Here is a 22,476-nt window from a genome sequence, read left to right as displayed (position 1 = left end):
GGTTTTGTCGCCAAATGAATTCAGGCCAAATGAGTTCAGGTCAGGTCAGGTTTTGCTGCCAAATGAGTAATGAAAAAAATCCTGGTTTTCAGAGCGTTTTGGATTTCAGATGAGTGGATCTCTATTATACTTTTTTTTTTTTTTTTTTAATAAAAAAGCCACTGGTATTATAAACCCTAACCACAATGCAATGTTATTTTATGGAAAAATGTGTTGAATTCCAATTAGGGAAGCCAGTAGGCTATCATCTGTGTTGCAGCCCTACAGCAAGAATAAAGTATTTGCATCAGACTAGAGTCGGAGCAGAAACACTCTTCCATGTAAGAGAAGGCTTTGAGCAGCAGGAGCTGGAGAAGGTACGAGACTAAGGGCAGGGGACAGGTAAGAAGCATGGGGGGGCAGGGGTGGGAGAAGAGGGTGGGCGACTTTCTTTCTCTTTTATTATTCATTGTCTACTCCCCCGCCCCCTCCCACCTTTTCCTTAGCTCTTCCTTTCCTTGCAGTGTTAGGGCCAGGGGGAGCAGGGCAGTGACGTCAGGTGTGGCCTTTCCCCTCCCCTCTGCGCCCACTCTTTGGCCAAAACTGCCTGGAAAGACACCCGATGGTGCCAGAAATAATAAAGCTTTTAAAGGTAGTTAGACGTAGGTCTAGATCTTGCCTCTGTGTGACCTTAGGTGGTTCTCTCAGTTTGTAAACTTAAGAAAAAAAAAAAAAAATCCGGCGTGCTTCTTCAGGTGTAGGTGCTGAAGTCAGTATGATGTTATGTGACAGTGCCTCGCACACAGTAGTGTTTAGTGAGTGGTAGCATCCTTCAGCGCGGTGGGCCTCTCTCATCCTGTCCAGTAATTCTTCTCCCCCCGCCCCCCGCCGCCGCCCCCCTCCCCCCGACGGTGGTTGAGAAGCAGGGAGCCAGGACCCAGCAGATATGTAGTGTGTCTGTAAGTGGGAGGGAGAAGCTTCTCAGGTGGCATGCGTGGCGGTTGAAAGGACAAGTGGTCTGCAAAGGCATGAAGGCCCCGAATTGTGGGCATTTGTATCTGGCTTCACCAAGGCATCCCGTCCCTCTTTAGCGCCTGATCTTGGCTTGGAAAACTCTTGGATGTTTCCAAAGAATAATCTGTAGTTTCCTTTGGGAGTTAGACTGGAACCGGCTTTGGGGCTTTCATGGAAGCTGTTTACAACCACGAGGGCTGATAATTGCCCCATGGGCTAGGGCCTAGCAGGAGAAGCAATAAGACTCTCAAGAAAGCACTAGAAATTTCATAGCTATTCTAGAGCTTTGACAGGGACCCTGCTTGATGGCATTCTGGCTTTTTGTATTGATTACATGCATTTTTTTTCTTTTATAATTTTTTTATTACTCAAATGAATTTATCACATCTGTAGTTGTATAATGATCATAACAATCTGATTTTACAGGAGTTTCATCCCTGCATTTTTTTTTCCAATAATATCAAGTGCTTAGTTAATGCCAGGCTCTTTTCTGGGAATATAGCGGTTAAAGGCGTAGGCAAGATCCCTGCTGTCATGGAAACAGATGAGCATTCTGTGTTGGAAAGCAGGAAGATGCGGGTGAGTGGATGGGTGAGTTGGGTGGTCAGGGAAGGTCTGTTTGAGAAGGTAACAGTGGAGCTGAGACCTGAAGCATGGCTGGGAGTTAGCCATGCCAGGAGCATCCTAGATAGAGGCCAGCACGGCCAAAGGACCTACGATGGGAAGGAACTTGATGTGGCCTAGGAGCTGTCAGAAGCAGGGTGGTCGGAGCTTCATGAGCAAAGGGGAGAGGATCAGAGGTGGAGGGAAAGGCAAGCTGGGGCTAGACCTTGCTGAGCCTTGTATGCTCTGGACGGGCTTATGGGTTTCATTCAAAGACCAGGAAGCCCCTGAAGGTTTTTAAGCAGGAGAGGGACCTAGTTTGCTTGAGTCCGCTTGGCCTCTAAAGAGGATGTCCCGTGATATTAAAAACTAGCAGGGCGCTTTCCTTTGGGAATATTCCATTGTTTCTCTTGTTTTTAACGCAAATGTGAATCATTTGAAATTGCTTTAGGTTTTCTCTTTCAATCCAATCACCTGCCATCACTAACATCGCTTTTTGCTGAAAGAGCTCATGCTCAGTCACCTCTGTACTGTTGAGCAATTCTCCCGGTACTTGTTTTTTGCTTCCTATTATGGCTTTTGTCTGTTTATCTTCTAACACACCCGTCCTTTGCTGCTAGCATCGACACGCTTTCTCTTTTAATCCTTTCTCTTCCCACACACCCCCTCCCTTGGTTTTGCAATTGTGATAGACTTTTTGGGTTTGTCCTTTTCTTCCATGACCTTTGAGGCATCCTGTCTTGGCTAGGCTGGTTTCCTTTTTTAGAGCTCTGTTCAAAAGAAAAACCTAACACAGCTCCTTGTGCATAGTACGTACTCAGTAAAGTCTTGTTACGTGAATGCATAAATAGCAAGATCTGCTGGGCTTTTATGATGAACACGTAGATGCATATGTCATGCTTATACCCTTAAGTAGATCACCTCAGGACTTAAAGGCAGTGTTGGGCAGAGGACCCCAATAAAGGGAGGTCAGGACAGTGTGCAGGGGGGCCGTGGAGCATGAATTTCACACTGAACCCCAGATCCAGCCTGTGCTCTGGCTTTTTAATTAGGTGGATTTTTTTCAGGGGAAAAAAGTATAGTTGTTATCATTATGGACAACAGAGTCAGGATTTTATTTGCCTTAAGAAAAACGTTCTAAAACGTGGTAATATGATGGCAACATGGAGACATAGCCCTTCAGGCTCTTGGTGGAGCGTGGGCTAACAAAACCTAAGGGTCGTCTGATTCTCTAGAGAGTGTAACTTTGCTCACCTTACTGTTTGCTGTTAATTAGTACTCAGACTCTGTTCAAGTTAGAAGTTAGAGAAAATTGCTGTGATGCAAATGATTTCTTGCAGCAGAAAAGACAGCCTTGGAGTTCCCGTCGTGGCGCAGTGGTTAACGAATCCGACTAGGAACCATGAGGTCGCGGGTTCGGTTCCTGCCCTTGCTCAGTGGGTTAACGATCCAGCATTGCCGTGAGCTGTGGTGTAGGTTGCAGACGCGGCTCGGATCCCGCGTTGCTGTGGCTCTGGCGTAGGCCGGTGGCTACAGCTCCGATTGGACCCCTAGCCTGGGAACCTCCATATGCCGCGGGAGCGGCCCAAGAAATAGCAACAACAACAACAAAAAGACAAAAGACGAAAAAAAAAAAAAAAAAAAAAAAAAAAGACAGCCTTACAGGTCATGTTTTATTGCCCCATAGAATATTCATGAATTTCGTATGTAATTGCGTAATCTTGTTTCAGCTGTCTTTTTTAACAAAATGACCATATCAACTTCTTTGCCACCTCGCTGCTTTCCTCATTCAGAGTTACGTAAGTCTTTGACATGCGCCCACCGTATATTTGTATGTGAATTATATTCTTAACCTTTAAAAATTACATTTGACCTTCACATTCAGTAAAGTCCTAGGCGAGAATGTACAAGTCACTATCCGTATTACCTTGTACTTCCTCTGCCTTGTAGTCACTGAATGGAAACTTCATATGCGTAGCAATAGGGGACTTACAGTATGACACAGAGGGAAAAAATTTGGAGATCCCATTGTGGCGCAGTGGTTAACGAATGCAACGAGGAGCCATGAGGTTGCAGGTTCGATCCCTGGCCTTGCTCAGTGGGTGAAGGATCCCGCGTTGCTGTGAGCTATGGTGTAGGTCGAAGATGTGGCTCCGATCCAGTGTTGTTGTGGCTCTGGCGTAGGCCGGCGGCTACAGCTCCGATTCGACCCCTAGCCTGGGAACCTCCATATGCCGCGGGAGCGGCCCTAGAAGAGGCAAAAAAAAAAAAAAAAAAAAAAAAAAATTACTTAAAACCTGTACTTTAAGAGGGCACCTATACTTGTACAAGTTCAATAGAAACAATCTTCATGAGTTTTAGGCCAGGCTCAGGGAAAGCTCTCATTGAATTGCTCAGGGAATGGGCCTGTATTTACCATGCTCTTTTTTGTATTGGTTGCAAAAATAAGTAAGTAAACGAGAGATATTCACGGATATAAATCTTGTTTATTTATTATTGATTGATTGATTGATTGTCTTTTTAGGGCTGCACCCGTGGCACATGGAGGTTCCCAGGCTAGGGTCTAATCAGAGCTGTAGCCACTGGCCTACGCCAGAGCCACAGCACGCAGGGATCTGAGCCGTGCCTGCAACCTACACCACAGCTCATGGCAACGCCAGATCCTTAACCACTGAGGGAGGCCAGGGATCTAACCCACAACCTCATGGCTCCTAGTTGGATTTATTTACGTTGCACCACGACAGGAACTCCTTTTTCTTTTCTGGTATTTATTTATTTATTACTTTAAAAACGCATGAACATCATTGTAGGAAAAAGTAGATTATGAATTGTTTACCTAAAGAATCACTAGAGCAATCGCATAGTAAGTCACCATGTACAGATCACAAAAATCTCATCCTCACATGTGGACATCCCGCGGTGGATGGTGTTTATTTCCGCAGGGACGCTTTCCCTGGAGTCAGGCAGCCTGTCACCAGCCAATGCCATGTTTAGAGCCTCTTGGTCTAAACTGGAAGTTCAATTAAAGTCATTATGAACTGAAACCTACATTAGTACGTGTTCTGCCTCATTCAAAACTATTAAGAAAGGGAAGATTAGGAGTTCCCATTGTGGTGCAATGGAAACAAATCTGACTAGGATCCATGAGGATGCAGGTTCGATCCCTGGCCTTGCTCAGTGGGTTAAGGATCCGGCATTGCTGTGAGCTCTGGTGTAGGTCACAGATGAGGCAGGGATCCCCTGTTGCTGTGGCTGTGGTGTAGGCTGGCTACTGCAGCTCCCATTCGACCCCTAGCCTGGGAACCTTCGTGTGCCATGGGTGTGACCCTAAAAACACAAAAGACAAAAAAAAAAAAAGCCTCATTTATTTATTCATACATCATACTAGCTAGTATTTCTTGAGCTTTTATTATGTTCCTGAGATTTTTTTTTTTTTTTTTTTTCTGAATTTGCACTTCCACAGTGACCTGAGCTGGTGCAGTCAGGTTCTTAACCCACTGTGCCCCAGTGGGAATTCCCTGACACTATTCTTCACTCAGTTCTTACAATAATTATGAGACACATGCTATTATTATCCCCTCTTTATAAGACTGGGTAGATGAATGGCTTGTCTTAGGTCACACAGTGTGGAGAATACCTTTGAATCCAGTGGGTCTGACTTCAGAGTCTACGCTGCTGACTACTAGTATGTATGAATTGTTTATTCAGATCTATGTAGTTGCTGATCCTACTATGAATTGTTAGTTAACGTCTAACAGGTCATTTGTCAGCTAGTAACTTAACAATATCAAGTTTTATATTAGTGTCTACTGCTGCATAACAAATTACCCCTAAATCTAGCAGCTTAAAACAATAAGCATGTCTTTTGGTCAGGGATTTGGAAATGCCTTAGTTGCCTAGCTCTGGTTTGGTATCTCTGATGACATCTCAAGATGTCAGCTGGAACCAGAGTCTTCCCAGCATGGTGTCGGTGAATCTGCTTCCAAGATGGTGCACTCATGTAGTGCAAATGCTGGGCAATTTTTTTTTTTTCCCTTTTACATTTTTGGCTGCTCTGTGGCATCTGGAACTCCTGGGCCGGGGTTCAGATCCGAGCTGCAGTTGTGACTTCAGCTGCAGCTTTGGCAATGCTAGATCTTTAACCTGCTGTGCCAGGCTGGGGATCGAACCCGCATCCCAGCACTCGCAAGATGCCATGGATCCCATTGTGCCACAGAGGGAGCTCCAAGTGCTGAGTATTATGCTTTTTGATTGTAAAGTGAGTGGCTGGCATTAAGCTTTTGATTGTGGAGGCATCCGTTTCAAAGACATCCATCTTGAATCGATATATTGCAGCTACTAGCAAAACAATTAGATAAGGAACCAGGCTGCCTCCACTCGTGAAGTTCCCCTTTTATCTGGGTAAGCGAGATAACTGACCACTCGAGTGATCCTGCTTCTCCTTTCTCATGCCCCAAGGCTTTGCATTTGCCCATGAAGAGTGAGCCTGAAACCATAGGACCCCACCCTTAAACCCTAATAAAGGCAGAGCCCCCCAGCTCTTTCCTTCCTTCCTCTCTCTCTTCCCATGACGTCATTGTGTGACCCTTGGGTACGCTGTGTTCCCTCCAGGACCTACGCGTGATAAATCTTGTTTTTCAAAGTTACCCCATGGTTTGCTGAAGTGCGTCTTGAGATCATAATAAGAACTACAGGGCTGGTCTAGCCTCAGCATTAGGTTCCCTCAGGGAAGTGCCCATTAGGAAAATGGCCCCAGGAGATGCCTCAGGCATTCCGAGCCCAGGGCATCGCTATCAGTAGGTGGAGACTGACACTACAGCTCACAAGGTGTTGGTTGTTGGCGGGTCTCACTGCTGTCCCACTCGTGCTCCTCCCAGAGCTGCTGGAGTGTCTTCACAACTTGGAGACCAGCTTCCCTGAGGGCGAACAATGTGGAGGGCAAGGTGGAAGCCAAAGAGTCTTTTACATCTTCGTCTTGGAAGTCACGTTTCCCTGTCATTTTTGTAGTATCCTGTTGGTTACCCAGGTTGTCCTAGGTTGGGGAGGTGGGTAGAAGGGTTACAAAGGGGTATGAATACTAGGAGGAAAGAATCATTGGGTCATTTTGCAGGCTGACCATCACAAAAGGTTGATATAGTTTAAAGCAAACAATTTTTTAAGGCTTAACATTTTATTTTCATTTTATTTATTTTTTCCGCTGTACAGCATGGGGACCAAGTTGTATATGCATGGTTTTTTCCTCCCATGATTCTGCTGCGATGTAAGTATCTAGAAATAGTTCTCAGTGCTACACAGCAGGATCTCATTGTAAATCCATTCCAAGAGCAATAGTTTGCATCTGATAACCCCAAGTTCCCAATCCCTCCAATTCCCTCCCTCTCCCCCGGGGCAGCCCCGAGTCTATGCTTTAAATTAGATTTGTGCTATAAATTAGATTCTAGATATATGTGATATCATATGGTATTTGTCTTTGTCTTTCTGACGTATTTCACTCAGTATGAGAGTCTCTAGTTCCATTCATGTTGGATACAAATGGCATTACGTCATTCTTTTTTATGGCTGAGTAGTATTCCATTATGTATATATACTACATCTTCCTAACCCAATCATCTGTCGATGGACATTTGGGTTGTTTCCATGTCTTGGCTATTGTGAATAGTGCTGCAGTAAACATGCGGGTGCATGTGTCTTTTTTAAGGAAACTTTTGTCTGGATATATGCCTAAGAGTGGGATTGCAGGGTCATATGGTAGTTCTATGTATAGATTTCTCCAAACTGTCCTCTATAGTGGTTGTACCAGCTTACATTCCCACCAACAGTGTAAGAGGGTTCCCTTTTCTCCACAGCCCCTCCAGCACTTGTTATTTGTGGATTTATTAATGATGGCCATTCTGACTGGTTTGAGGTGGTATCTCATGGTAGTTTTGATCTGCATTTCTCTTTCTCTCTCTCTTTTTTTTTTTTTTTTTTGTCTTTTTGCCTTTTCTAGGGCTTCTTCCCGCGGCATGTGGAGGTTCCCAGGTTAGGGGTCTAATCGGAGCTATAGCTGCCTGCCTATGCCAGAGACACAGCAATGCCAGATCTGAGCCGAGTCTGTGACCTACACCACAGTTCACGGTAACATGAGATCCTTAACCCACTGAGCAAGGCCAGGGATCGAACCCACAACCTCATGGTTCCTCATCGGTTTCGTTAACCACTGTGCCACGAAGGGAACTCCTGCATTTCTCTTATAATCAGGGATGTTGAGCGTTTTTTCATGTGCTTGTTGGCCATCTGTAGAACAGTCTATTCGGGTCTTTTGCCCATTTTTCCACTGGGTGGTTGGCTTTTTTGCTGTTTCGTTGTATAAGTTGCTTGTATATTCTAGAAATTAGGCCCTTGTCCGTTGCATCGTTTGAAACTATTTTCTCCCATTCTGTAAGTTGTCTTTTTGTTTTCTTTTTGGTTTCCTTTGCTGTGCAAAATCTTGTCAGTTTGATTAGGTCCCATTGGTTTATTTTTGCTCTTATTTCTGTTGCCTTGGGAGACTGACCTGAGAAAGTATTCATGAGGTTGATGTCAGAGAGTGTTTTGCCCATGTTCTCTTCCAGGAGTTTGATGGTCTCTTGTCTTCTGTTTAAGTCTTTCAGCCATTCTGAGTTTATTTTTGTGCATGGTGTGAGGGTGTGTTCTAATTTCATTGCTTTGCATGCAGCTGTCCAGCTTTCCCAGCAATGCTTGCTGAATAGACTTTCTTTTTCCCACATTATGCTCTTGCCTCCTTTGTCAAAGATTAAGGCTTAACATTTTAAAACCTAAAACTTCCGTTCTTTTACCCACAAATTAACAGTAAAGTGATTATTAATCCTCTGGTTCAACCTGAACTCTAGAGGCGTTCTGTCCAAAAATGTGCGGGGCAAAGGAGCCGCTTCTGAGGACCCGCCAGCGATTACCAGAGTGCGCATGAGCGCCTGACTCTGAAGAAGGCAGTGCAGAAACAGAAGACAGGACACTTTTGCCTTCAGAGGTCTGAGGTGAAGGGGCAGGCAGGTAACTGCCAGCAGTGTACGCGAGGAGCCCTTGAAAGCATGCTGACTTGCTGAGCGTGGGCCGTGCTCGTTCTCCCAGGTACCCATTCCCTCTGAATTCCAGTGGCGGGTAGAGCAGGGGTTTTGCTGAAGGTTTCCAGGTGGCATTCCAAGATACAGTTCGCATTAAGGATTGGGGATGTGACCCTCCAGCTCATGCATGATGTAGAGGCCTTTTGGGGTCCCCTTTCCACACTTTTCTCTTTAGGCCTGTTAAGAATGTCAGTCCTGTTAAGATTAAAGGCAGGGCGATCACTGAAGAATTCGGATATCTCGTGTTGCCAGCTGCTGAGACCACATCTTCCTTTAAGGCTTCAGGAGAACCAGGCTGTTCAAATTAAGAGCCTGAGACCCCTGTGAATTAGTAGGTGAGCACACATGAGGCCCTTGGACACACTTGTACCAAGGGCTGTAACTTTCCCTTATCTTGGGTAAACGATAGACTCCGGCCAGTTAGGGTGAAGGTGCTATCTGATGGTAAAAAGAATACAGCTCTCAAGTGTTGCCTAATCCTCGCAAAGGAGTGGTAGGCTCATGAGGCCACATGTCAGAGGAGTCCCATATTTCCTCTGAGCAGGCTTTTGTCTCCTGATTTAGAAGGTCTTTCACCTGTGTCTTGGCTTCATCCTGTATCCTACACAGCAATGAAGGCTTAGGGCAGAGCTGGTGAAAGCTGCTTATTCCAGGACTTCTCTTGTTCCCTGAAGCAGCCTCACCATCCAGAACAGGGCTTGATATGCAGTAGATGCTCAAGAAATATATTTTTTAATTTAATTTTATTTTTTGTCTTTTTAGGGCTACACCCGTGGCGTATGGAAGTTCGCAGGCTAGGGGTCAAATTGGAGCTTTAGCTGCCAGCCTACACCACAGCCATAGCAATGCTGGATCCGAGCCGTGTCTACGACCTACACCACAGCTCACAGCAACACCAGATCCTTAACCCACTGAGCAAGGCCAGGGATCGAACCCATCTCTCCATGGATACTAGTTGGGTTTGTTACTGCTGAGCCACAACAGGGACGCCAAGAAATATTTTTTTGAATGAAGAAGGGCACAGTCTTCCAAATAGTAGGCCGCCTTCTTGTACGAGCTAAAGAGGGAGGAGCAGTCCGAAGGGAACCGGGTCCAAAGCTAATGAGTCACGCCGCAGGGGCATAAAACTGCAACCTCTTAGTTTGCGGGGTGTCAGGAAACTTCCAAGTAGTGAGGGCACCAGCCTCCTTGCCTTTATCCATACTGGTCTGCCTCCTCCCTCCTCCGGGCACACGGGCAGGTAGGTAGCCTTGCGTGCCTTCTTGAGGCTGAACACGCCACTGACAGAAATCACTTCAAAGAGATGAATTTCTTTAAAAGTGAGTCAGTGTATGTGCTCGTTTTATTACTGTTGTTTCGGCGGAATTCATTTTTCATCTAAGGGATGAATGCATTGTAACCTTTCAGTCAGCATCACTTAAAACTATTAGAACCATTTTGTTGGAAAATTTACTAAAACATGGTACATGTCCCCGATTGCTCAGTATGTATTTGGAATATCATCTAGTATTTTCCCATTATTCGAGGATCATTTGGAAATACCATGCTGTAAATGCAGCCATGCACTTAGAGTTGACTGCAGGTGGGAGTCGTCTCCTTTCTAAATGTAGCAGTTTGCATCTGCTAACCCCGAATGCCCTGTGCATCCCACTCGCCCGCCCCCCCCCCCCACAGCCAACAGTCTGTTCTCTGTATGTGTAAACGTCACAGTTTTTAAGGAAATAAACACAGATCTCCAAATAAATAACTATTCCTCAGAGGATGCTAAAATTAACTTACAATTTGACTCATTTCTTTTAGTGAAATCTTTTGTGCTTCTTAGTAGTTCCTGGCAGCATTGAATAAGATTATCTCTTGGTTAGGATTTTAGATTCAGTGGAAGGTTTTACATGTGGCATTACTCAAATTGATTTATCGTTAGTTTGATGTACATGAAAATTTTATCATGAATTTTAGATTTGGTAGCTTTTACTCTGGTACTGCTTTATGTGGGTTTACTTTCAAAGGCTGTATCGAAATCCTGGGAGTATACAGTTTAACGGCAAGGGTCCAATCTTACTATTTTATTATAAGAAAGAAAAGTATGGAACCTTGAGGCTGGTGCTGTTCATGTTTGACTCTTATGAAATCGAGTTCTCATAATTATTTTGCAGCCGTGATTTCTGCTTTTGCGGTACCTTGTTTTTCCGAGCTATCCTTACAGATTTCTAGGAATTCAAGGGCCAAGAAAGAGTCTACTAAGAATTGGAAATACCAAAGCACTTAATTTGGTGGGAGTGTAATGTTTATTACTTTAAAAATTTTGAGGACCAGCAAAATGGAGAAGTGTATTGTGTTGCACAACATGGTGTGTTATAAGTATGTTTACTTTCTTGCACATGATATAACCAGATGGAAAAAAAAAACACAGGAAAAGTAATTGTTGACATAATCTTGCCTGGGGACGGGGGGGATGGAGAGTATGACACAAGAAGAGGAAAAAAAAATCTGTTACCAATTACAGTAAAATTATTAGCGTTAAAAAGAGCTGCATAGATGAGTAATAGTCACACTTTCACGTAGCTTTCCTGAAAAATCTGCAGGCTTCTGTCTGTCTTTGATAAGATACTTGGTAAAGGACAAGGAATCCCCTTGGGTTTTCTGGATGAGAAACTAATTCCATTATTTTGCTCTCTGCAGCGTTTCGTCTTTGATTTTCGTCGCCAGGAATCCCATTTGGCTCTTTTGAAATCACTTCTGCTTCCAACTTAGCTTGCCCTTGGCCCGCTGAGAGCCCTTCCCCGTCTCCTCCTGCCTTTCCTCTGCCCCACTGCCCCCTGCGCTCCCACCTCTTTTCCTGCAGCCAAGGAAGGCACTTGTCAACCTCTGCTTTCTCTTGTGGGAACCGACGGAAAAAATCCCTTTGGTACAATGCATTCACCGGCACCTCACCTCAGTCTGATCCCAGAAAAACAAGCTACGGGAAATACAGAAAAACACGCAGCTCCCCTCAACCCAGAGAGACAGAAGCGGCCAAAGGAAAATACCAGAACAGCACTGTTTTTGACTTCCAGGAATGGAAATTATTGGTGGCCTGCTCTTTTCAAAATAAACGCTGATCCAGAGCCGATCACCTTGTTAGTTCCTCCCTCCGAGGCGAGGCTGCGGAGTGGCAGCTGCCCGGTCGGGTTTTCAAGGTCAGTCTGTTTATTGTAGATAGAAGGGTAGCCCAGTCCTGAGAGAAGGAGCTAGTCACTTGTCCGTCTGGGCCCTGAGGTCAGAGCAGCACGTGTGTGTGTGTGTGTGTGTGTGTGTGTGTGTGTGTGGAGTTGAAATGGCAAGGAGATGGAAGAGAGGATGGGAAACACACAGAAAGTGGCCCAGAAATTACAGCGAGGAGACACCTCTACTAGCATGTGCGTTATTCATCCATTAGAAAGAATTTTTCTCTGATTGCCCGTTCCCTGTGGGCTTACTCCAGCCTTTCTTACCTCTTTCCTACAATGTCCCAGCTTCCTCGGTCTTCTTTTCTCTCTTCTTTCCCTCCGGATCCTCCTTCCTTTGGCTGCTGTCGAATTCGTCTGTGTATTTGAGCGCAACCTGGTGCTATGGTGAAAACAAAGACGACTGAGAACAAGCCGAGTTAGGGTCACGGCACATCCACATCCACATCACTACTGCAGACTCCCCGGGCGAAGGCCGCTAGAGAGGCTGCAAACAGCACTCCCTGGGGCTTCTGAGCAAACAGACTCTGTCCACTTGTGGGGCGATGTGACTTTTTGCACTCATGTGTTCATTCATTCCTTCTGCCGGAAACCGAGGGGGACAGTGTAACAACGGGGGCAGTGTAGGGATGGTCACTGCTTCCCAGGAGCTTACATGCTGCCCGAGAGACCCGAAGCCAGCAAGTGAATAGCAAACGCTTCTGGGCTGTGAAGGGCTTTGAAGGAACTCTTTGCAGGGGCCCAAAACAAAGGCAGTAAAAAAAGGCAGAAGCTGCCTTCCTTGCGTCTTCTGGGAGGGCTTAGAGAAGGGCCAGGGCAGCAGACGTCTGAAGGAGGAGAGGAAGTCTTGGGGGAGCCAGGAGGAGAGGGGCCGGGCCAGAGGGAGCGTACGTGCAAAGGCCCTGAGGGCCAAGAGGAGGCCGGGATTGCTGCAGGGCAAGGTGGGGGGGCCAAGACCAGATCCAAGAGGGAGGTGGCCCTGGAACTGTGAGGAGTTGGGGTCGAATATTCCAGGTGGAGTTGGAAGCTGTTGAAAGGGAATGTCTTGCTGGGATCTTATTTTTTTTGTCTTTTAGGGCTGTACCCATGGCACATGGAGGTTCCCAGGGTAGGGGTCAAATCGAAGCTGCAGCTGCTGGCCTACACCACAGCCAGAGCAACTCCAGATGGGAAACGCGTCTGTGACCTACACCACAGCTCACAGCAACGCCCGATCCTTAATGCACTGAGCGAGGCCAGGGGTCGAACCTATGTCCTCGTGGATACTCGTCGGGTTCGTTACCACTGAGCCATGATGGGGACTCCCTGGGGTTTTATTTTTAAAAGTCCAATCTGTGTGATATATGGAGAACACACTTAGAGGGCAGGATGGAAGCATGGAGATTAATACAAAAAAAAAATCTCTCTACTATAGAAAAAAAAGGGATATTAGGAAGTTCTGGGGTTAGGAAGTGTATGTGACCGTGGTGACACTTTATCTAGGTTTTAAGACTGGTTGGGATTTTGACAAGCAGAGATGTGGAGTGAAGGGAATTTATTTAGACTGAGTCAGTCTGACCGAGGTATGGGAAGCGAGAGGCAAGGGTGATTTGGAAAAGGGCCTCCCTACTTAGGATGAGAGTGTATGTCGGGGGGGCGGGGAGTGTACCTTTCTGCCTGGAAATACAAGGTCTTGAATGCAAGGTCACATTTTTAGGAGTTTGGCTAACGTAAGTAGAAAGTTAATCATTTTATTTAGGCATGTTTTGTTTGCCCTGTGACATCTTCCTAGCTCTTGATTTTGTTTTGCAGAAGAAAATTAGCCAGATGAGCGGTTCCCATGGTCTGTTTCTAGAGAGTAAGATGTCTGAGATGTTAGACTTCATATAATCTGCCCTTGCCCATCGTCCCTGGCATTGAGCATCTCCCCGTTCACATGCCATCAGCCGGAGCCTGCATCTGCAACGGGGCTCCGGCATGGGAGCTTTTACATTGAAAGGCCCCTCTCCTCGTTGCTTCCTTTGTTCATCCCACAAGCATCCACTGAGCACCAGCCCTGCTGCAGGTACCGTCTGTCCTGGGCTTGTGTGAGAGGCTCCCTCCGCCCCATGTGTCTTGCTATCACTAAACGCTTTGTTTAGTGATAATTTAGGGATAACATGCACCGTGGCAGGCAGCTTTCGCTCAGGTTGAGAAGGCCTCCCCGAGGTAATGGCACTTGAACTGAAGCCTGAGTGGTGGTCAACGGGAAGCCTGTTTCAAACAGATGGGCTTGCGGTGCCAGGGCTTGTAAGGTGGCCTGAGCTCCGGGCATGTGAGCAGGACAGAGGCCACTGTGGCTGGGGTCTGGTGAATGAGATGAGGCATTTTGGGAGAGGGGACTGGGCGGGCCAGCACCAGGGCTGGGTGCTCCAGCCCTGGTGGCACACAGCAGGCCTCTAGCTGGCCTAGGCCACACCCCAGGCCTGTCCATCAGACTCTCTGGTGGGACCCAGGCATCACCATTTTTACAGGGCTCCCCAGCTGACTCTCATGGGAGTTTGGGTTTATTCTGATTGTGCTGGGCAGGTTTTGGAGGGGAGCGATCTAACTAGACTGTCCTTTCGAAGACCGCTTTATAGTGTGTGCTCTGCAAAGTGCGTGGTAGGCAGTGTGATGGGTAAGCAGGAGCAGGAAGGCAGAGGGTATCCTCTTGGTGCCCTGGGCGAGAGATGGTGGCTGAAACAAAGGGGGCAGTGGTGGCGACTCTGAGAGGCGGTTACTTCCAGGAAGGGGAGGGTAAGGCTCAGAGAGAAATGGAGGATGACTCCTAAGCTTCGGGGCCGGAACCGTGGAGGTTGGTGGAGCGGCCGTCGGTTGAGTTAGGGACACTGGAAGGAAAGGCAGATGATGATACAGGGAAGGGCAGAGGATCAGCTGGCCCGGATTGTCACCCCTCCCCTGCGTCTCCAGGCAGACTCATGCTGCTTCTGTTGGACGCAGCTCGTCTTGACTTTGTGCAGCTCTTTCAGCTCCTTCCTCCCTTACAGCACTGTTAGGTGGTAGTGCCTCGGGTGAACGCGGTCATGTTTTCACCAAAAGTCACTAAGTGACCGAATTGGTCTTATGGGCACTGGTTTCACTGTGTGACAAATAGGTATGGAAAGAAAGTGCTCAGTAATTCCCCCAGTTTTAATTCTCTGTTTCTCAGTATGCTTTGGGCCCTGATGAATGTCTTGCTAATTTCAGAAAAATTCTACCCATGCTTTAAAACAAAGGAGGGGCAGATGAGAAATCCGGTGAATTTAGAAAACTGCAGCGTCTTTTTGGAAGATGAGCTTTGCTTTCCTGCCATCTTCCCTGTTTTGTTTCTTCCTAATGTTAAAGAAAATACCATCCCAAGGCAATAAAAACCTCAAACCGAGACCCAGCTCGGCAGAAAGGAATAGCTAAAAATAAATTTGAGAAGGTTAATGACTTGAAACTTTTTTTTTTTTTAACGCTCAAGAAAGGATTCATTGTCTTTCAGGTGATCGTCTGCTTCTTCTGGGCTTCATCATGATATATTCTGAATAAGGATAACCTGCCGGTGGTGTGATTGGTTGTAATTACTCTGCTCTGAGTTATGTCAGGTAGTGATTCATCAATAGATATTTACTGCCACCTTTTCAGGGATGAGGCTGAGAGCAATAAAGAGTCGGCAGGCCCGTTCCTTGCCTTTAAGGATTTGTTAGTGTATCGGAGAAATAGGCCTGACTTTCTTGAACCAGTTCGCAAGTATATTAAATGTGAGTGGGAGCTAAATTATGGCGATGAGAGCAGTGGACATTGAGCGTAAGGGGAGGTCAGGCAGGAAGAGCCTCAAGGTCAGAGGAGTCCTTCTGGGCCATAGGGCTTGGCTGTCAGGTGTTTGAGTCAAGGTGGAAGTTGAGCTGGATCTTCAATGACCTTTATTTAATGCTCTGTGTGAACGTGGAACATTTTACTGATTTTGAGCTGCTACCGTGCACAGGTGACAAATCCTGAAGGGTCTCCTTTCTGCGCTTTCCCTGCTCCCCAGTTCCCCGCATCCAAAGGCAGAACCCTGATTCCTTTCTTATCATCTCTTCCACATAGAATGCAATACTTTTACCTCCATGTAGCATTAATTATTTGAAGTTACGAAATGTTTCTATTTTTCAAATGCATCCCTTCCAAAGTGCTAAAATATAGTAAAGAACAGGAAAGCTAAAAAACACCCACACCAAACAAAAAGAAACCCACCAATTCTGCTTACCTGTTGAGAGGCCGCAGTTGTGCCCGTCTGGTTTCTCCGTGGTGGGCAGCCCATGAGCGCCATTCGCTTTCCCTGAGGTTGTTGCTCCCACACTAGTTGGGATATCAGTATCTGGAAGGTAAGTGACCCTGAACCTTGCACTGCTTGGAGAAAGATAATACATCGTCCTGAATGCAGTGCTGCGCCAGAGCGTCCCCACTCTCTAATTTCCATGACAACGCCGCCAGGTGGCCCTGGTCCTTCTTTTCAGATGAGGAAGCTGAGACTGGGGGCGCTGGGAAACAGGAGGTGCTGTCACGGTTTGAGCTGACCTCTCAACGTGCTCGCTCTCTGCACTGTCAGGCTGCCCCTCTGATCAGAAGGTCTTGGTGCTGCATTTCTGGAATCCCGGCTGCCCTGTTTTCTGCCTGTGGCTTTACGTTCTGAGACATGGATGGGAACGAGTGGCAACCCAAGAGAAAAAAATGGGCAGAAACTTTCTTCCTCTCTACTGGAAAAGAAAATCTGCTGACAGGAAAAGGGCAAATTCACAGCTCAGTTACAGGGGCTGTAAGGCGAGGCATGCATTTTCTTTTTTTTTTTTTTTAAATGGGAATAAACTGCCCCTCTCATTTTGAGTTTGTGAACCTGAAATAAGTGTCTGATGAATAACAAACATGTACTTCTAATGAGCATTTTGGGTTCAAGTTGAGAAATTCTTTTTATTCTTTGTGTCCCACTTCTTTCAAAAAAGATTGTTTTAAAGGCAAAAAATAAGATAAAATTGGAAAGACAACCATCTTCTTGCTTTTTGGCGCCGGCAGCCTTTTTTTTGTGTATGCGTAACCATGGTCCCGGGCTGTGCGCCCGAGGCCCAGACCCTGTGGCAGAGGGGACTCCGGCTCCCCCGGGTCTCAGCGATGACACACATGTGGGTGAATGACAGCCTGAGGCTGAGCTCCCATCTAGACACAGCTGACAGGCCAGTTTTGTCTGTTTGGGGGAGGCTGTGTAGGTCTGGTTAAAGAACGTGGACTCTGGGTTTGAATCCTGGATCTCCCACTAACTAGTCGTGGAACGTTGGGCAAGTTACGGCCTCGAAAGTGAGGACTAGAATAGCGTGTCTACCTCCCAGCTTTGGATGCATTCAATGTGTACGAGGCGCTTGGAACAGTGTTGAGCCCAAAGTAAACGTCCTCTTGGCTGTTGTTATATTTTTCTTAGCTCCACCCTGTTTTCTAGTTTCTCTTCCTCCTTTCTTCGTGCCCAGCCTTGAACGCGGTGCCCGTGACTTCCATTTGGGATCGTGAGGGAGGGGCCCAAACAGCCGTTCCCTGGTTCTGACACCGTCGAGATGGTCGCCAGGTCTCCGGCCGCTTCCTTGTGACCGTCGTGTCAAATGGCAGAAAGAAACCGATTCTCTTTAGGTTGCTTTGCTCGTTCCCACAGCCCAGAAGCAGAGAGAAAATGCCAGAGCCACAGCAACTCGGGATCCGAGCTGCGTCTGCAACCTACACCACAGCTCACGGCAACGCCGGATCACTAACCCACTGAGCAAGGGCAGGTATCGAACCCGCGACCTCATGGTTCCTAGTCGGATTCGTTAACCACTGCGCCACGATGGGAACTCCCTGCCTTCCTTTTCTTGATGGAGTTTAATGAAATAAAGTCACCTCAGCGTTTCAGATATCATCTTTCATCGTGCTCTTTTTTTTTTTTTTTTTTTTTAGTTTTTAGTTTTTTGTCTTTTTGCCTTTTCTAGGGCCACTCCCGCGGCATATGGAGATTCCCAGGCTAGGGGCCGAATCGGAGCGGTAGCCACCGGCCTACACCAGAGCCACAGCAACGCGGGATCCAAGTCACGTCTGCGACCTACACCACAGCTCACGGCAACGTGGATCCCCAACCCACTGAGCGAGGCCAGGGATCGAACCCGCAACCTCATGGTTCCTAGTCGGATTCGTTAACCACTGCGCCACGACGGGAACTCCCTCATTGTGCTCTTTTTGGTTTTTTTCTTTTTAGTTTTTTCCTTTCTTTTTAGTTTTTCGTGAAAGGAGGATTTAAGAGTCTCAATGGCCTAGGAAATTCGCCTTCCTCCTAGGCAAGTATATGGCAGGTGGTATCCTTAGAACAGTTTTCTTCCTAATTTTAGAATTCTCTGTAGTGTTTAATTGTTATTTGTCTTTAGGGAGTAGAATGGAGATCATTATAGCATATAAAAAGTCATGTTCTCTCTCCTAATCATTTTTTTGGATGTTATTTTGTGTGTGAGGAAATTATCTTTATGGAATTCAAGTCTCCATGAATGCGGTAAGGAGGATAAATACCTCATTTTAATAAAAGGCATGCATCTACCTTTGAATTATTTGGGAAGGAAATTCCCATGGAGACATGAACTTAAGGGATCGGTATCCACTTCAGACTGAGCTCAGACTGAACGGGTGTTTTAAATCTTGAAAGTGGTTATAGATTGGAAATGTAAGATCTAGGTTAGGGCCAATCCAGAAAGCAAAAAGGACTCCATATTTTTGAAACTACTAACGATTCACTTGTGAGCTTGCTGTGCTTAAAGATAAACATTGTTTTAGCACACATTGCCTGCTGCTTAGTGAGTGAAGGGTTTTTATGAATTCAGAGAGGGAATTACTGATTTTTTTTTTGTTTTTAATGAAGGTTTAATTAATAATAATAGTAAAAGTACCAGTGCCTTCTATTTGTATAGCACTGACTAGTGCACACTGCCCTTTAAAATGTGTGACCCATTTGGGCCAGTGTGGATTAGGCAGGGCAAGGATGCTTATCTCCACTTTAGAGACTAGGAAACCAAGATCCAAGAAGTTTCCCTCAGGTCACCTGATGCCTGGAGCAGCACTTTTCCCAGGAAACCCCAGCTTCCCTGGGCCTCACAATGGTCTCCACAGGGCAGCTGTGTAGGGAAGGGGCGCCTCATCAGAGAGGGTGAGGCCGTGAAAGGTCTCCGGGCTGCTCTCCTGGGATTATGTGAGCGGAAACAAACAAACAAAAAGAGTTGGACGAAGCACCATCAGCAATTTTTCGTTTCTTTCTTTTTTTTTTTTTCCCAGTAATATTTAATTCTTTATCCCTTATCTTCCTCAAGCATTCATTAGGAAAAGCATTCGTTATTGCCTCGGCTTTAAAAAATAGATGTGCGAAAAATAGTTTACATTGAGGATGTTTTATTTATCAACTTCTTTTCTGCGAATTAGGAAGAGATTGCTGTTGACGATCGTAGCAGAATATCTTGGTTCAGATGGAGGAGCTCCAGCCAGGCATCCTCAGAGGCATAGTTTGAGAACCGCTAACTTGGGAAGTGATTGAGAATGGATGTCTTTGAAAAGGTAGTTAATTTTCTCCCGAGGAAGCGGGGCTGTAACCAAGCACAGGGAATGCTGACGTTTAGATGAGTGCGGAACCGGAGGCACTGTCCTGCAGAACAAAAGATGCTTAGATTTCAGCCCACATGCCTTTTATTAGGGAAGGTGACATAGGGCCATGAGCAAAATCAGGCGCAGTTAATGACAAAGCTCTCTCTTAGTGGTTGTGCTTTTGCATGTGCATCAGATTTGTTGAGCGCATCGTTCAGCCGTTTCCGTGGTCTCCCACAGAGGAGTGTTTGTGTAGATTTTGAAATTATTCAAATTTGAAAGAATAGCATTATACAGACCACCTTATTTTGGGGATAATGCTGATAAAATATCTTGTGGAAAATTCCAAATGCCTGTTTTTTGTCTTTTGTTTTGGCAGTTGCCCACCGGGCTGTATCATCTGATTTGAATGGTCAGCTGCTTCTGGGTAGTCTGGGTCTTTTTTCTGGCTGCTGTCCTGCAGTCCCTTTACTGACTTGTCATAGCTTCTAAGGCTTCTTGCTAGTTCTCATTCTACTTCCGGTCAAGGTTAAAGCGAACTCCAAGACGCTGCTGGTCCCGGGGAAATTGTCACTCTTTCTTTGGTGTTTCCCCTTCACTGAAGATGGCTATTTTAAGAGTAAATGACATCGACGCTTCTTTGCTGGGTGGGAGAGAGTGAAACCTTCTAGAATATAAGCTCTGTGAGGGCAGTGAACTTGTTATATCCATCCTTCTCTTCTCAGTGCCCAGAACAGGGCCTTGACCATTGTAGAGAAAGGTTGGTGATTCAAGGCATGAAACTTCCCTGTTGGGACTCCCTGGAGACAGCTGGCTCCGCTTCGAGGTCTGTGCATCAGGACCCACGATTGCAAGTGACACATACCGAAGGGGCTTGGCACATTGCCATGATCTTCTCCCTCTCACTTGTCCCCACCCAGAGACAAGGTCCATGTCCTTTCTGCTTGGGACTCGGCAAAAGGCCCACTGCCTGTGCTCTCCCAAATACTGAATCTCACATTCACAAAGAATCCAGTTTCTTCAGGTTTATCTCTGTGTTCCAAGCTCTAGCCCATATACAAAAGGTCTCAGCCAATATATTTGTGATGCCTTCATACCCCTTCCTTTCCAGAGATGGGGTGAAATGTCAAGCAGTTGGCTTCTGTTCTTTCCTTGCCTTGAGCCTTACCCGGAGCCCCGTCTGGTGTAAGACGCCTTCCCTGATGAAGCTCATCTCCCTTAGACCCCTTGTACCTCTCGTCCTGTGTCTTCAGCATGTTGCCAGCAGGCTGGACTGTGCTGCCTTGCGTTTATGTTGTTATATCGCACTTACATTTGTTCTCCTTCCCGTTTCCTGTTTTTAAAATAATTCATTTCATGACATCGCACGCTAGTCTCAGTGCAACAGTGCTAATACTACCACCAACAAACTGATGACTGAGAGCAATTGAAGATTTAAATATTTTTCAGTTCTCTTTCCTTCCTCCCTCCCTCTCCCTTTCTTTCTTCCTTCGACACTTAAGGTCTCTTCTCTTAACAAACCACCTTCCAATTATGCAGTACAGTATTACCAGCTGCAGCACGTTCAGTCCTCAGGCCTCAATCATAACTGAAAGTTTCTACCCTTCTACCAACTTCTTTCCTTTTCTCCTACCGCCCCCCCCCCGCCACCAGCCCCTAAGAACCACCATTCTACTCTCTGTCACTACACGGTCGGCTTTTATTTATTTATTATTTCTTTTCTTTACAGCCGCACCTGTGACATACGGAAGTCCCCCAGGCTAGGGGTTGAACTGGGGCTGCACCTGCTGGCCTACACCGCAGCTTATATCAACACCGGATCCTTAAGCCACTGAGTGGGGCCAGGGATTGAACCCACATTGTCATGGACACTATGTTGGTTTCTTAACCTGCTGAGCCACAATGGGAACTCCTTCAACTTTTTTTAAGATTCTCCATATAAATGATACCAGGCAGTATCTCTCTTTCTGACTTCATTTAGCATAATTAATTATGAAATTATGAGACATACTTCCTGATAGCACATATATATGTGGAATCTTTTTTTTGTTTGTTTTTTTTAGGCCCGCACCAGCGGCATATGAAAGTTCTCAGGCTTGGGGTCAAATCAGAGCTACAGCTGCCAGCCCACACCACAGCCACAGCAATGCCAAACCCAAGCTGCGTCTGCGAACTATATACCACAGCTCACCGCAACGCAGGATCCTTAACCCACTGAGCGAGGCTAGGGACGAACCCATGTCCTCATGGATACCAAGTCGGTTTCGTTACTGCTGAGCCACAACAGGAACTCCTATGTGGAATCTTAAAAAAAGTCAAGGGAATTCCCACTGTGAGTCAGCGAGTTAGGAATCCGACATCGTGTCCATGATGATGTAGGTTTGATCCCTGGCCCCACTCAGGGGGTTAAGGTCTGGTGTTGCTGCACGCTGCAGGACATGGCTGGAGTTCCTTCTTTTTTGAGGCTAGATGATATTCCATTATATCTCTATATCGCATTTCATTTATCCATTCATCTGTCAGCAGACACTTAGGTTGCTTCCGTACCTTCGCTATTGTGAATAATGCTGCAGGGAGCATGAGAGTATAGACACATCTTTTTAAAAGAATGCTTCATTCCCCTTAGATATGTATCCAAAAGTGAGATGACAGGATCATATGGTATTTACGTGTTAAATTTCTCGAGGAAGCTTGATGCTGGTTTCTGTGGGCGTTGTACCTGTTTACGTTCCCCGCCAGCAGGGTCTGGTGCTCTTTTTTCTTCCAGATCCTTGCCATCGATTCTTACCGCTTGTGTTTTGGGTAGTAGACATCTTAGCCGGTGAGAGGGAATGTCCCGCGGTGGTTCATTTGCATTTTGCTGGTGATTAGCTATGTCGAGCACCTGTTCGTGTCCCTCTTGGCCTTTCGTGTGGCTCTTTTGGAAAATGCGTATTTTGCTCCTTTGCCCATTTTTACTTTGGGTTTTTATA

At 46.2% G+C, this 22,476-nt stretch overlaps 1 protein-coding gene across 6 annotated transcripts in view; it reads left to right on the top strand.

The window, feature by feature from the left end:
- Positions 1-22,476, top strand: part of CRADD (CASP2 and RIPK1 domain containing adaptor with death domain) — a 222,812-nt gene that overhangs the window by 57,347 nt on the left and 142,989 nt on the right. The window contains exon 3 of one of the 6 annotated variants that reach the window (XM_021092770.1): positions 16,479-17,804. The exons of the other annotated variants lie outside the window; for them this stretch is intronic. Coding sequence (XP_020948429.1) covers positions 16,479-16,753 — 275 coding nt within the window. The 3' untranslated portion in view covers positions 16,754-17,804. Of the gene's footprint in view, positions 1-16,478; positions 17,805-22,476 lie in introns of those variants that run through there. 6 annotated transcript variants of the gene reach the window in all.

The sequence above is a fragment of the Sus scrofa genome, chromosome 5 (genome assembly GCF_000003025.6).
Source record: "Sus scrofa isolate TJ Tabasco breed Duroc chromosome 5, Sscrofa11.1, whole genome shotgun sequence".
Lineage (NCBI taxonomy): Eukaryota > Metazoa > Chordata > Mammalia > Artiodactyla > Suidae > Sus > Sus scrofa.
This window is presented reverse-complemented; position numbering and strand designations above follow the sequence as displayed.